Below are 17073 nucleotides of genomic sequence, written 5' to 3' on the forward strand. Positions count from 1 at the left end.
CACACACACACACACACACACACACACACACACACACACACACACACACACACACACACACACAAAGTAGTCTAATGATCAATGAAGACAAAAGTAATCTATAGAATACACTATGGACCTACGTAAAGAATTTTAAAAAATTACAAAACATTTACCTCCAATAACGATTTGAAGTAAGGACTACACGCAGATAAAACCATTTTATGGGCTTTACAAGTCTGTCCTTCACACGCAAGAGTAACATCTGTAAAGCTCTTCTCATCTCTAAGATGCTTAAATGATGACACCATATTCGACTGGAAATCATTCCATTTAAGGAAAAACTGTTGTTGGTCCGACATTTTTCGGCTTTACTTACTCGAACTCTGGAGGATAAAAATTAACCTGAAAATTTCTGTTAGAAATATTCTGATTAAGTGTTACGAACGGAAATTTTACGAGTCTAATACATTTAACACGAAACAGGACAACATAAACATCAGTTTATTCCAAAAATTCATTCCTTCAAATATGATGAATGTAAATAGACAATTATAAGATAGTCAACCCAACAATACTTGTGTTTTAAGCATATGCTTCTAGACGAAAAATAAATGCAATAATTTACAAACTGGGTAACAGTTACAAAAAAACAATTCTAGTCATTACAATACCAGGCACCGTACTGCTGACAGCAATGACTGATTGTTAAACCACCTTCCAATTCGCCAAAACAATCCGAAACAACATGACACTTACTTAAACACTGCTACCTCTCGGCATGCGTAGGAACTACTTGTTTTGTTGCACATCCGTTAAATGATGTCGTTGGAAGGTTTCGCACACTTTTTTTATCGGGGCCTATCTCGTATTCAAAGAAGGGAACTATACAAAAAGACAAATGGCAAGAAATTACAAATGAGAAAAGTACGCCACATTAACTTAAATAATTTAATATCATTAATAAACTAAATCAGTGATGAGTTTATTTTAAAGCTAAATTTTCAAAATGATTGGTGAGGTCGCAACAGTTTGTACATTGTTAGTTCGTAATCACGTACAGATTCTCCAGAAAAACGGTATCATAATATTTTTCTATTAATTTCATGCGAAAAATAATCTTCACAGGTAAAAAGTTCTAGGGACACATATGGAATTATTAGCGTTGATTGTATTGCTTAAAACGATAAACATAATAAATAAGATAGAAGGGTGGTATCTCGAAACCAGCTTTTTACATGAGATTGTAAGCATGGATCAATTGCATCTGTGACTGACTAGTAGTGAAATTTCTATCACTGACTTTTCCCATCTGACAGCAAACGTGGGTTGTCGCCATATTCCAGTTAAGGGGGCGATCCGTCAAATAAGTGGTTTTGAAAGTAAATTTCGTGATTTAGAATTGTGACAGCGCAAAGCTGAAATAAATATGACCTCTAAAGCAGAAAAAGACCGCCAAAAACAAATCCAAGATAGGTGTCAAGCTCTATTGGCACAGATGTTGAGAGATGAAGACAATAAGTATTGTGTTGACTGTGATGCTAAAGGTATTTCTGTATGTTATTTGAGTGAGTGCATCGCTAGATGTTTCTGAAGATGTAACAAAACATTAAAATTAACATACTAATGTTGTTATATCCCACTTATTTGATAGTTGAAATCTATGTATTTGAAATTTCTTTCCAAACAATTTTAGGACCGAGATGGGCGTCATGGAATTTAGGTATATTTCTGTGTATAAGATGCGCCGGTATACACAGAAACCTAGGTGTCCACATTTCCAAAGTGAAATCTGTTAATTTAGACACTTGGACGCCGGAGCAAGTTGTTGTAAGTTTCGCAATAATTTGAACATTTTTTTTTTAATGTCAAATTGTGTGTGTGTGTGTGTGTGTGTGTGTGTGTGTGTGTAATAAGGTCGAAAAATTGTCAACTTGAGTTGAAAGAATGGATTATATTGAAATGCTGTAACGGAATTTCCTATTTGCAAAAGTAGAAGAGGATTGGGTTATTAACTTCCATGAAAGCGTTTATTTTCCAGACACAGTTACCATAGTGTTTCCAATCTTGCTGTATTTTACTACTTAAAGTATTAGGGCTACGTCTGTAAATAACAAATTAAAATTAAAAGGCCAAAGAAAAGTGCTATTGAAGGCTGCGTTGAATATGCTGAAATTACAACTGGTTAGTCATATAGGCTTAATACCAAATAAAGTGATAAATTACTTTCCATTATATAATAAATTATTCAGATCATGTGAACATATTTGCATATTGATATTTTTTATGGTGAAAATTTGTAGTGAAACATGCCTTGTGCAACATTTTAGCTCTAGAAATCATTTTAAAATAACATTGATCAGTTGATAAAGTAAGCAGTAGAGACCTACCACATTGGTGTATTCAGAGTGTCTTGTTACAAATAGACTGGCAGAGACTGTAAAATAAGTATAGTGTCTGACTGAAGGGGAAGAATTGTGAGCAAGCCTGATTCAGCCACAGAAGAGATGGCTTTCAAAAAATTGACATGTTACACAGTACTGTCCTCCACTGCTCACTATATAGTGGCTTGCAGATAACAAATGTAGGTATGGAAAGTGTAACTGATTGACAGGTGCATCATCTAACAAAGGAGAGCAGCATTTAACTTGCTCTTTGTTACAAAGCAGATGTTGCAGCAGTTGACCATTGATGTAATGTTAATGGCTGCTGTGACATCACCATTTGGTACGTGAATTCACAGTTCTGTTGTTGAAGCCCTCAAATGTGAAACCAAAATATGTTGTGCTGACAGACTGATCTTTAGCTTAGTGTAAGGTCCAGGTTGGATTAAAAGGTAACAGTTTGGTTGTGAGCTGGCAAAGCCAACAAATGTGAAAGTAAAAAATAAATTTGGTTGTGGTGATAGCCTGTTCTGTAACTCAGACCATTTAAAAAAAACCATCCCTGCTGTGTTACAGTTGCCATGTTGTTTAAAGAGTTTGTAGCAGTTTGTTTCCTATGTCACTAGCAAAAGCCAATGGTCTATATCGAATATTCCTCCTGTATCCTATTTTACATGTTATGAATTAATGCAGCAGTAACTATTGCATTATCTGCAGCCAATAACACTCTTTCGTGTTCATTATAATTGTGTTCAGAATCTGTAATACCATGCGATAATAGTGTTACTGGTGTTCAACGACTATTACAGATAATGGCTAGTGTGTGGTAGTGGAACATTTGCACCTGATGTCCAGCACGGTAGCCAGTCCGTTGTGGTGGGGCTGCCGTGTAACCTGTTGGTTATAGTTCCCTGACCACATAGGGATTGCTCTGCTGATGCCTGTGCTGTTAAATCTCCATGTACGCCAAGGAGTAGACGCTTGTCACCCTGTGGCAGCGGGACTCCCGGCAATGGCCATCCTGCCTGGTAGCCTTTGCTGCAGGTGGGTGGCGCCTGTGGGGAGTGCGCCTTGTCGGAGTAGGTGGCATCAGGGTGGATGACACACTATGAAGCATGATATGTCATCTCTTACTGGTGGTCAAACACCAGCAGTCTCTAAGCGATCAAGGTCTTAACTTCACTGCTAAGAAATACGACCTCAAATCGACCCCCTTTCCCCACCCCCCTGGCCACACCAAGGGAGGAACGCCAGGCTAAGAATGGCAGCGAACCTTATTCACCCCGTTACCTCGTATGTACGAGAATTGTTGGGGAAGCTTTCTTGTCAATGAAACCTCAGTTTTTTGTGGAGCATTTAGAGGACAAGTTTGGAGAGGTGGAGGGCTTGTCCAAAGTGCGGTCAGTGTTGGTCTTGATCAAAACAGCATCCTCTGCCCAGTCACGGCCACTACTCGCCTGTGACAAACTGGGGATGTTTGTTTCCATCATGTTCCATAAGACCTTAAATATGGTCCAGGGTATTATATTTCACAATGACATTCTTTTGCAGTCTGACAATGAGTTGCACGCCAGTTTAGAGTGGCAAAGTGTCCATTTCATCCAGCACGTCCACTGGCATCAGAGGGCTAATCAGTTTGCCACCCGTGCCTTCATCTTGGCCTTAGAGGGTGACACATTACCTGAGAAGGTCAAGGTGATATTCTACCGCTGTGAGGTAAAGCCATATATCCCTCCGAGGCATTGCTTTAAGTGCTGGAAGTTTGGCCATATGTCTTCCCACTGTATTTCCAGTGGCACCTGTCAAGATTGTGGACATCCTTCACATCCCAATACTCCCTGTGCCCCGGCTCCCATCTGTGTCGACTGCAGAGAGCAGCATTTGTGTTGCTCGCCACAGTGCAGGATTCTCCAGAAAGTAAGAAAAATAATGGAATAAAAGAGCCTGGACTGACTGACCTACACTGAGAAAATATGAGAGGCTACATCCCCAAGCTGCGGGCCTATGGGGTACTGTCTCAGTTGTGCGACTGGATTCGTGATTTCCTGTCAGGAGTGTCGCAGTTCGTAGTAATAGATGGCAAATCATCGAGTAAAACTGAAGTGATATCAGGTGTTCCCCAGGGAAGTGTCCTGGGACCCGTGCTGTTCCTGATCTATATAAATGACCTGGGTGACAATCTGAGCAGTTCTCTTAGGTTGTTCACAGTTGATGTTGTAATTTACCGTCTAGTAAGGTCATCTGAAGACCAGTATCAGTTGCAAAGCGATTTAGAAAAGATTGCTGTATGGTGTGGCAGGTGGCAGTTGACGCTAAATAACGAAAAGTGTGAGGTGATCCACATGAGTTCCAAAAGAAATCCGTTGGAATTCGATTACTCGATAAATAGTAAAATTCTCAAGGCTGTCAATTCAACTAAGTACCTGGGTGTTAAAATTACGAACAACTTCATTTGGAAAGACCACGTAGATAATATTGTGGGGAAGGCAAGCCAAAGGTTGCTTTTCATTGGCAGGACACTTAAAAGATGCAACAAGTCCACTAAAGAGACAGCTTACACTACACTTGTTCGTCCTGTTAGAATATTGCTGTGCGGTGTGGGATCCTTACCAGGTGGGATTGATGGAGGACATCGAAAGGGTGCAAAAAAAGGGCAGCTTGTTTTGTATTATCACGTAATAGGGGAGAGAGTGTGGCAGATGTACATGAGTTGGGATGGAAATCATTAAAGCAAAGACGTTTTTCGTCGCGGCGAGATCTATTTATGAAATTTCAGTCACCAACTTTCTCTTCCGAATGCGAAAATATTTTGTTGAGCCCAACCTACTTTTGCGAGATTTTAACTCGCATAACCCCTTGTGGGGTGGCGCCATGCTTACTGGCCGAGATAGGGAGGTCGAAATTTAACTGTCGCAACTCAACCTCTGCCTCTTAAATACAGGTGCCCCCACACATTTTAGTGTGGCACATGGCACATATTCAGCCATTTATCGCTCGGTTTGCAATCCTGGCTTTTTTCCATCCATCCACTGGAGAACACACGACGACCTGTGTGGTATTGACCACTTCCCCATCTTCCTGTCACTCCCCCGCCTCCACCCCTGGTTGTCATGCCCACGGACACCTACCCAGATAGGCTTTAAACTAGGAGTCTGGGTAGTCTTCACCTCTGCTGTCAACGTTGAATCTCCCCCACGTGGTGATTGAGCAAGTCACTAAAACGATAATTTCTGCAGCGGAAAATGCGATCCCTCATTCTCTAGGGTGCTCCCGGCGAAAGACAGTCCCTTCGTGGTCGCCGGAAGTTGCTCAGGCAATTACAGAGCATAGACGAGCTCTACAGTGACCTAAACACCACCCTTTCCTAGAGCACCTGATACCCTTTAAGCAGCTCCTTGCCTGCGTTCGCCCGCTTATAAAATGACGGAAACAGGAGTGTTGGCAGAGGTACGTGTTCATTGGTTGTCATAAGTCACATTCCCGAGTCTGGGCAAAGATCAGACGTCTTTTTGGGTACCAAACCTGAACAGGTGTCCCCGCCATTAACATAAATGGTGTGTTATCTACCGATGCAAATGTGATTGCCGAGTACTTTGCTGAGCACGGTGCTCAAGCCTCTGCGTCAGAGAACTGCACCCCAGCCTTTCGCACCCTCAAACAGTGGGTGGAAAGGAAAGTCCTCTTGTTCACTACACACCACAGTGAACCCTACAACGCCCCATTTACAGAGTGGGAGCGCCTCAGTGCGCTTGAACATTGCCCCGACACAGCTCGTTTGCCAGATCGGATACACTGTCAGATGATTAAACATCTCTCGTCTGACTACAAGCGACATCTCATCTTCTTCAACCGGTTCTGTTGGGATGGCGTCTTTCCATCGCAATGGCAGAAGAGTACCATCATTCCGGTGCTAAAACCTGGTAAAAATCCGCTTGATGTGGATAGCAATTGACACATCAGCCTCATCAACATTCTCCGTAAGCTGCTGGAATGTATGGTGTGTCGGCGTGTGGCTTACTGGCTCTGTCAGGGTTGCTTCGGCCAGGGTCGCTGTACCACTGATAGTCTTGTGTCCGTCAAGTCTGCCATCCAAATAGCCTTTTCCAGATGCCAACACCTGGTTGCCATCTTTTTTGACTTACGTAAAGCGTACGACACAACCTGCCGACATCAGATCCTTGCCACATTGTACGAAGGGGGTCTCTGAGGCTCGCTCCCTATTTTGATCCAAAACTTTCTGTCGCTCTACTTTCTGTGCCTCCCATGATTGCCCCATTTTCAGGAGAATAGCATTCCACAGGGCTCTTTATTGAGTATCTCTGTATTTTTAGTGGCTATTAACGGTCTAGCAGCATCTGTAGGGCCATCGGTCTCATCTTCTCCATATGTAGATGACTTCTGCGTTTCGTACTGCTCCTCCAGTACTGGTGCTGCTGAGCGGTGCCTACAGGGAGCCATTCACAAGGTGCAGTCATGGGCTCTAGCCCACAGCTACCAGTTTTCAGCTGCGAAGTCGCATTTCTGTTGACGTTGCTCCATTCATCCAGAACCAGAAATTTACTTTAATGACTATCCACTCACTGTAGTGGAGACATATCAATTCTTAGGACTAGTTTTTGACGCCCAGTTCACTTGGGTGCCTCACCTTCGTCAGCTTCAGCGGAAGTGCTGGGTGCACCTCAATGCCCTCTGCTGCCTGAGCAACACCAACTGGGGTGCAGATTGCTTTATGCTGCTGCAGCTCTACAAGAGTCACTGTACAATCCCGCTTAGACTATGCGAGTCTGGTTTACAATTCGGCGATGCTCTCAGTGTTGCGTTTACTCGACCCAGTGCACGACTGTGGTGTTCGCCTAGCAATGGGAGCTTTTAGAACGAGTCCAGTGACCAGTGTCCTGGTGGAGGCTGGAGTCCCTCCATTGAAGGTGAGGTGTGCACAACTGCTTGCCAGTTACGTTGCACATATTTGTAGTTCTCCTGCGCATCCGAATTACCGTCTCCTTTTCCAATCGCGTCATTTCATCTCCTGCATCGTGGCCCAGGTCAGTGATTACGATTACATCCAGTCCCTTCTGTCTGAACTGGAGTTTTTCCCTTTACCACCTCTCCTCTAGGTCCATTTACGTACATCTGCATGGTGGGCACTTAGGCTGCAGATTCTTCTGGACCTTTTGCATGGCCCTAAGGACTCCATTAACCCTGCAGCTCTCCACTTTCACTTTCTCTAGATTCTCAACATGCACCAGAGCCATAAACTGGTTTACGCCGATGGCTGATGGTCACGTAGGCTTTGAGTATGTTCGTGGAGGACATACTGAACAACACTCCTTGCCAGAGGGCTGCACTGTTTTAACTGCAGAGCTGGCGGCCATATCTCGTGTCTTGAGCGCATCCACTCTTGCTCTGGCAAGTCATTTCTTCTTGAGCAGCCTGCAAGCTTTCGACCAGTGCTACTCTCGCCATCCACTGGTAGTGTCCATTCAGGAGTCTGTCTATGCCCTGGAATGGTCCCGTCGTTCAGTGGTGTTTGTGTGGACCCCATGACAGGTCTGAAGTTGTGCATCATGCAGAATGTCTAGCATTCACATCAAATCCTGAACTACTACTAAACTAAATATGCTGTTCAGTACCTTTTTTACATCACGCGAGATATGCTCTTCCTATAAATTTTTCAAATTCAATTATGTGGTATTTGTCAGGTGAAAGTAAAGTGTTCAAATATGAAACATTAATAAACAGAGCTAAATGCAATAAAAAATGAACTAACAAGGCGATGCACACAGATATACTAAGCTACTATTCCTAATTTTTGCAGTACAAATTATGAACATTGTCCCATTTCAAAATTGTAAAAGGTTACACTAATTTAGTATTATGTCATACATGTATCAAATTCTAAAGCACGAACTTGTTACAGAACATAATTATATAGTGTATTATAGATTTAAACTCAATCATTAGATAAGACAGAACCTCAAAAATCACATTATCTTACATACTGAATTCATGATAAACAAAATACATTTACATAGTCTTATAAATCTACAGATAGATTTAAACCCTGTCAATGGATAAGGAAGAACTTTAAAAATTACATCCTCTTACACAGTACATTCATGACAATGGAAAAAGAACAAACAAAAATCAGATACTTCTGGATCATGTCTATACGCTTTCAGTTCAGTGATACTGCATAATCCAAACAACTTCTTAATTTAGAATACAAAAACTTGTATGCATTAGGATGTGGAATTTCTGGAATTTCGAATGGTCCAATGTAAATACAGAAAAATTTCTTTCTCAGATGTCAACACTCCCGATTTCTCTTTGGCTTTTACCAACACAAGATCTCCTACCTCAAACTTACAAAATCTACCTTTACCATCATGTGTCTGCTTTCTCGTATGCCCCTGTTTCATCATCATCTCCCTAACACATTCTTCCCTCTCTTGTTGTGACAGAATTTTACATGTTGGAAACTCAACTTTTTCAGAAATAAGGTTAGCTGGTCTGCGGTTAAATATGACTTCAAATGGCGAAAAACCTGTTGAAGAATGTTGTAAGCTGTTCATATTATCCTCAAAATCACTGGCATAATCTATCCAACTGGTATTATTCTTACTATAACAAGTTCCGAACAGTCCTCCAATCTCTCTCACATACCTTTCTGCAGGGTTACTCGAAGGATGGTACACAGAGGTTAGAATATGCCTTATTGATCAACAAAATCTTTCCAAGCTTGTGATGTAAACTGTGAACCATTATCAGATAAAATTATTTTAGGAATACCCACATGAACGTGTTTTCAAACTTCGACACGATTTGCTTACTGGTAGCTTTAAGAGGAAACAGCTTAATGAACTTGGAAAATACATCAGCCACCACAAAAACAACAAAATCCATTCTTAGACTTCGTTGAGGGTCCATAAACATCCACAGATTACTATTGGGCAGTTATTTTGCATTTGGCCTCTACTTGTTTGGTTACTTATCTTCACTCTGACATCTGTCACAGCTTGCCATCTTCTTCTTGCCTCTCCTTCGTGTGTTATAAATATAGATGTTTTGTGTGCATTTGGTTGACCCACAATGACCAAAACTCTCATGTGTATAAGTAATTAAAGTATCAATACATTGTTCCGGCTAACATAGTTTCCAAACCTCCGATTCAGTCTTATGTCCCGTGAATAAAATACCCTTGTGTACCTTACAATACTGTTCTGTTTTTTCTCCTCCTTTCTTACCCAACATGCTCTTAACCAATTTCCAATTTTTATCATGGTTTTGATACCTGCGGATGTCTGCAAATTTTCGGGATCTCTCTTTCGTGTTTCACACCTCTCAGGTACATAATTTTAAAGTCTTTTCCTCTCCTTCTCCAAAGTTGTTGGATGATTCACTCCCTAAAGGTAGCCTAGACAAAGCATCAGCAACTACATTGTCTGTGCCCTTAATGTACATTCATCAAAATAAGTTTTGCATAACCTTTGTTCAGAGAGTTCCGGACCCTGTACAGAAAATTGGAATAGAGATCAACAAAAACATCATTCCTGCCCTTTTTATTGCTCATAAAAACCACACGTATGTTGCACCACCATACGGCGAGACCTTTAGAGGTGGTGGTCCAGATTGCTGTACGCACCGGTACCTCCAATACCCAGTAGCACGCCATCTCGCATTGATATGTGCCTGTATTCTTGGTAGCATACCATCTCAAAGTTCATCAAGGCACTGTTGGTCCATATTGTCCCACTCCTCAACGGCTATTCGGCGTAGATCCCTCAGAGTGGTTGGTGGGCCATGTCGTCCATAAACAGCCCTTTTCAATCTATCCCAGGCATGTTTGATAGGGTTCATGTTTGGAGAACATGCTGGCCACTCTAGTTGAGCTATGTCGTTGTCCCAAAGGAAGTCATTCACAAGATGTGCACAATGGGGGCGTGAATTGTTGTCCATGAAGATGACTGCCTCGCCAAGATGCTACCAATATGGTTACACTATCAGTCGGAGACTGGTATTCACGTATTGTACAGCCGTTACGGCGCCTTCTGTGACCACCAGCGGCATACGTCGGCACCGCATAATGCCACCCCAAAGCAGCAGGGAACCTCTACCTTTCTGCACTCGCTGGACAATGTGTGTAAGGTGTTTAGCCTGACCGTGTTGTCTCCAAACACGCTTCCCATGATTGTCTGGTTGAAGGCATATGCGCCATTCATTGGTTAGCAGAACGTGATGCCAATTCTGAGCGGTCCATTTGGCATGTTGTTGGGGCCCTTCTGTACCCCACTGAATGGTGTCGTGGTTGCAAAGATGGACCTCACCATGGACGTCGGGAGTGATGTTGTGCATCATGAAGCCGGTTGCGCACAGAGCGATGGCCTTTGTTGTCTGGTACGACCCTGTAAGAACGGGATAGACGATGACTGAAGAGAATCGTTCAAGTGACAGAAGTGCAACCCTTCAGCATATTGCTGCAGATTTCATTGCTGGTCCATGAACAAGTGTCAGCGTGTGAACCATTCAACGGAACATCATCGATATGGGCTTTCAGAGCCGAAGGCCCACTCATGTACCCTTGATGACGACACGGCACAAAGCTTTACACCTCACCTGGGCCCGTCAACACGACAATGGACTGTTTGTTGATGACTGGAAACATGTTGCCTGGTTGGACAAGTCTCATTTCAGATTGTATCGAGAGGATGGACGTGTACAGGTATGGAGACATACCAGCAGGGGACTGTTCAAGCTTGTGGAGGCTCTGTAATGGTGTGGAGTATGTGCAGTTGGAGTGATGTGAGATCTCTGGTACATCCAGATAAGACTCTGACAGGTGACACATACATAAGCATCCTGTCTAATCAGCTGCATCCATTCATGTCCATTCTGCATTCCAACAGATTTGGGAAATTCCAGCGAGACTATGTGACACCCAACATGTCCAGAGCTGCTACAGAGTGGCTCCAGGAACTCTCTTCAGAGTTCAATCACTACCACTGGCCACCAAACTTCCCAGACATGTTGAGCGTATCTGGGATACCTTGCAACGTGCTGTGCAGAAGAGATCTCCACCCTCTCATAATCTTACAGATTTATGGACAGCCCTGCAGGATTCATGGTGTCCATTCTCGCCAGCACTTCTTCAGACATTAATAGACTCCATGCCACATTGTATTGCGGCACTTCTGCGTGTCCACAGGGGTTCTACATACAATATTAGGCAGATGTACTAGTTTCTTTGGCTCTTCAGTGCAGCTTGCAATGATGCTGGTGCTTCGTAACCTTTGGTAATTTTTGCTTTGGGTTGGATCAGATGAGTCTAAAGTCTTCATACTAACTTCTCTGTCAGGAGCAAGACACAGAATTTCATGAATTAAAGACTTTGCATTTGATGTGCCACATTGTTTACAGGAAAAAGTACAGTAGTGTGCCAAACATTGAAAGTCACAGCCCATGCTGCATAGGATTGCTTATTCAAAAACAAGTAGAGAGCGTAGCAAAGCTATCTTCGACATATCCAGTAGTTCATGGAGCAATTCAGAGACATAAAACAGGCAAGGTCAAAATTCCACTGTTAGATGGTGCATAACAAAAGGCTTCAAAGGGCAGCAAGAGAGTGCCTAGCAAGTTCCAGGTAATAGTACTTGCAGCCAGTCCCTCATCAGTAGATTGCTCTATACCGTGATGGTGCATCACGTGGGAACAATCTACAGCTTGATTATGAGCCCAAGTACCTCTGAGCTATCCTCCATGTCAGTACTCAGGCTGGGTGATGAATCTGAATACCTGCAGACAAAGGCTCCACCACCATTGTTTTGAACTGCAAGGATTAGGTGGCAGAAGGACTCTGTCAGATGTTTCCACCTACAAACCATGCCACAGTGATCGCATTCCAGTAATCCAGCAGGATCTCCAGTCACTACTCAAATCCTTAGGCCCATCCCAGAACCTCTCCCCAGAGTCCATCTCTCTACTTACCCCTACCACTGCCCGCAATCCAACCTTGTACGTGCTCCCTAAAGCCCATAAACCCAACAATCCATGACACCCCATTGTGGCCAGTTACTGTGCCCTTCACTGTGAGAATCTCTGCTCTTGTAGACCAGCCCCTTCAACCTATTACCTGGAACCTATCCTCCATTATGAAAGATACCAACTATTTCCTCGACCGACTCTCCACAGTTCCTGTCCCATTACCACACGGTGCCCTGCTTGTCACTATTAATGCCACCTCCTTGAACACTAACATTCCTAATGCCCATGGCCTTACTGCTATCAAACACTACCTTTCCAGATGCCCTATTGATTCCAAAACAACCACCTCCTTCCTAGTCTCCAAGACCAACTATATCCTCACCCACAATTACTTCTCCTTTGAAGGCATTACCTACGGCTATGGGCACCCGCATGGCACCATTCTATGCTAACCTATTCATGGGCCATCTCAAGGAATCCTTCCTAAAAATCCAGAATCCTAAACTGCTCGCCTGGTTCAGATTCATTGATATTTTTGCTATCCTGACTGAAGGTGAGGACACCTTATTCACATTCTTCTAGAACCTCAACTACTTCTCCCCCATTTGCTTCACCTGGTCCTACTCAAACCAACAAGCCACCTTCCTAGATGTTGACCTCCACCTAAGAGATGGCTACATCAGTACCTCCATACATATCAAACCTACTAACCACCAGCAATACCTCCACTTTAACAGCTGCCACCCATTCCATACCAAGAAGTCCCTTCCTTACAGCCTAGCTACCCGTGGTCGTCACATCTGCAATACTCGTCCATCCTTACACAAACTCTGCTCCCAATCCCTTACCTCATGGCTCATACTCCTGTAATAGACCTAGATGCAAGAACTGTCCCATACATCCTCCTGCCACCACCTACTCCAGTCCAGCCACTAACATCACCTATCTCATCAAAGGCAGGGCCACCTCTGAAACCAGTCATGTGATTTACAAGCTAAGCTGCAACCACTGTGCTGCATTCTATGTAGGCATGACAACCAACAAGCTGTCTGTCCACATGAATGGCCACAAGCTGTGGCCCACACTGTTCCTAAATGTGCTGCCAAACATGATATCCCTCATCTCAATGACTGTTTCACAGCCTGTGCCATATGGATCCTTCCCACCAACACCAGCTTTTCTGAATTGCGCATGTGGGAACTTTCCCTGCAATACATCCTTTGTTCCCGTAACCCTCCTGGCCTCAACCTTTGTTAGTCACTGTCCTCACCCATCCGGCCCCCTCCCTGTTCCCATTCCAGTACTACACAGCCGTCATTTCACCGCCACACTCAGTCTTTTAATTATTTTTATTTCTCTCCTTTCCACTACTTACCCCCTCCCCCCTCTGCACCTTCTCTCCTGCCCTCCGTCTAAACTGTTACTTTACTGTTTGCCACTTCCACCGTACTATCCCTACCCCACCCCAGCCTCCTCCTTACCCCCACCCAGTTGCCACTCCCATCATGCACTGGTGTTGCTGCTCACCTTGTGATTTCAGTTCTGAGACTGCAGACGTGTGTGTGTGTGTGTGTGTGTGTGTGTGTGTGTGTGTGTGTGTGTGTGTGTGTGTGTGTTACTACTGACAAAGGCCCTAATGGCTGAAAGCTATAAAGCTATAATTGTGTGAATGTCAGATTCTAAATAGGTATTTGAAGGCCCTTCAGATAAATGGTTTCATTAATTTCTATGTGAGGACCATTTTTTGCTGCAGGTTGTTGTAAAAAATCAGCATATCTTTTACATAAACTGCTAGGGTAAATGTCTCTTCCTTAATTTTTCTGCTGAATGCAGGGTTCAGCTGAGAACCTGCTGAGATTTAAATTTAGTAATGGGTTGTGTAGTTTTGTATTTCACAAGTTACATTGCTGTTGTAGCCTGTAGACTACTTTTGTAAGTGTTTTAGTGCTTTCACCATGTATTGTTTCCATCACTTTGGTAGCCATGAGAATTTTAACATAAATTTCCTCTTGTAAGTCAACGTAGAAAAATGCTGGAACTACGTCAAAATGATCTGTCCAGTTCATATTTAGCAGTTACACTAAATGGTAGAAGACTGTTACTGGTCGGTGGGAGCTGTATTGTCATGAGGTGCTAGACTCCCAGCTGGGGGGTTGTAGGTTCTTTTGATGGCCTGTGAGACAGGAGTGATAATACAGGCATTTGGAGAAAAACAAATGATGAATACAAACAGTTCTTTATTAATCCAGTAAATATGGATAGCCATTTCATTGTGTCCTCAACTTTGACACCGTTAGGTGTTGGCTCGTAATATTTCCACTGGCAGCAGCAGGTGAGGCAGACGTGAAATGTGGTGTACAAGTGGTGGCAAACTGAGCTAGTGTTGTAGGCATGCCATAGGGCTGAGTTGCTAGCGACTGCCAAGTAGTAAACGAAGCCCTGCTGCAGCAGTGGAGCATTAGCTGCCAGGAGCAGTCAGGCAGTAGCTCATGATTCGTGGCCCAGCTATGGCTGTGGTGGTGGCAACATAGTTAAGGTGGCAGAAGAACTAACTCGTGGCAATGACTGACACAAGGCTGGTGCCATCCATGTGCCTGCTGGCCAGTCTTGACCTATTTGGCTGGGCTGGGATTGAGATGCAGCTGTCCAGCACTGACCATTAGGGAGTTGTGTTTTCGAGTTACATCGAAAAATCTCGAATGGGACCAATGTTCTAGGTGTGGGTGTTGTCATGTTGAAAGGAGGCCGATGCAGAAGCAGGCTTACAGTGGAGGGTTGCACCGTCAGCAGATCACTGACTGCGGCTGCTGCTGGCGATGACGGTCTGGTTACGGCTCTGAACTGTGGTGGCAGTTTTATGCCTTAACATTTCCTTCTCTCCTTTGGTTAATCTGGCCCACTGGATTCTGTTTGATTCTATCTGCTAATGACACAGATATATCTATCATTGTTTTTACACTTTACATTCTGCTGCATGAATTTGGAGTAAATCCTCCTTGCATAACTTTTCCCCTTGGGGTGTTTTCTTTTTATATTACATTTTGTACACAGTCTCACTCTTGTGATGCTCCAAACCTAGTTTGTAGGCGCTTTCTCTCTCTATTTGTTCTTTTTCACAACTTTACTTAATTCTCTGAGATTGAGTCACTGGTAGCCACAGTGCCATCTCACAACATGGGAAGAGGATGATGAATTAGGTAGGCATCCCATTAGTGTAATCTCTCTAGTCTCCCAATTAACATTCACATGCTAAAATTCATGTCTCCCCTATTCCCATATTAAATACATCATATATCTCTGTTAAACGGAATCAGATTTTCATATGTAGTGTTGCCACACTTACTGCAATCTATACAAATTTTGCTATGCACTTTTTGGTGCTAATATAAAAAAAGGGCACTATGTGACCCCTAAGACTCGTTGACATTAATCTGAGTTCATACTGTCTTGTTATTTAACAAATCATGAAAACTATTTACAAAACTAGTGTCAGTGGCAGCATTACTATTGTCACATTCTCAGTTGTATTGATAGAAGACTCATAAGACTGTAGTGAAACAATCCATTAGATCATCGTAACACAGCCTTCATCCTCAAAATATACAATGAACGCCCATAATACTACTACAGCAAGTTCCTCATGATACTTTATAATGAAGCTCCTTATTTAAATTCGCAACTACCTCTCATTCCGAGAATCTAAAAGTAGTCCACTGGCACTGATTCACTGAGCTCTCAAATACCAAGGACTTACTTTCTGGGTCGCAGTCACTTTTTAGGTGCCCTTCTGTGCTCATAAAACACCTCTGAAAAAATCATAAAACCTTTCCTAGTGCCCAATATGTTCTCCCGTATTAACAAATTTCTATAGGCATTGTTGGCAGATTTACTGCTATTGTGTACTCCCAATCTCAGCAGACCTGGAGTAGTTTAATTGCTGTCATTTCTAACGATCAGCTCACTAACAAAGAAACAGTCCCACGACTAGATGCTATAATGTATCACACATAGTATGTAGAATCAAAAGAAATTGTCCTTGATATTTTCAACTGCATGCAGTACAGTCTATACATAATCACGTAGAGTATCCGTTGCTATACACCTCTTAAAATCAACGAAGGATGATACCTCCACACGCAGTCACCCAAGTGTTAATCTCAAAAGCTATGAAAGAAGTAGCCTTGAACTGACAGTAAAATTTGGGAGGAAGATACTCTTTACCCACTTCAAATGTGGATGTAGAAAATATAATTGTACCCAAAATAAACTTACCCTGCCTGATTAAGGTGACACAGGAAGCTTTCCTATGTAGACACTACCTTGTATGGATATTCTATATATTGAATAACTATATGACCCAGCAACAAAGTAAATCACATTGTCAGCTTTGCAACTGGGCTTCTGTGGTAGGTAACCAGTTTTATGGAAATCGTCCCTTGTATGCCGGCCATTCTGTTATCAAGTAAGAGGCATCATCTTACACAATTTTATGAGAGAACAGTGTTCCTCAAGGGTGCATTTCAAAGGCCACCCTCTTTTTCATTGTTGTAAGCCACTAATAAACATAGTAAAGAGCCCATTGAAGACTTATATTGTAGACAGTTTTATGATCTACTGCTCTTCCTCCTATCTTGCATCCACGACTCAAAGTACAGTTGACACTTAAGAGCTCACAGTTACCAACATTCTGCAATCTTAAAGTAAGAGCATTTAAAGCATTAGACTTATTAAA

The 17073-nt window shown here is 42.9% G+C and overlaps 1 protein-coding gene across 2 annotated transcripts in view; it reads left to right on the plus strand.

Moving 5' to 3' along the window:
- The first annotated feature begins 1265 nt into the window (after positions 1-1265).
- Positions 1266-17073, plus strand: part of LOC126416145 (stromal membrane-associated protein 1) — a 142970-nt gene continuing 127162 nt past the window's right edge. For both annotated transcript variants that reach the window (XM_050083693.1, XM_050083694.1), the window contains exons 1-2: positions 1266-1526; positions 1676-1809. In XM_050083693.1, coding sequence (XP_049939650.1) covers positions 1409-1526; positions 1676-1809 — 252 coding nt within the window. In that variant the 5' untranslated portion in view covers positions 1266-1408. The remainder of the gene's footprint in view (positions 1527-1675; positions 1810-17073) is intronic.

This window comes from Schistocerca serialis, chromosome 8 (genome assembly GCF_023864345.2).
Source record: "Schistocerca serialis cubense isolate TAMUIC-IGC-003099 chromosome 8, iqSchSeri2.2, whole genome shotgun sequence".
NCBI lineage: Eukaryota > Metazoa > Arthropoda > Insecta > Orthoptera > Acrididae > Schistocerca > Schistocerca serialis.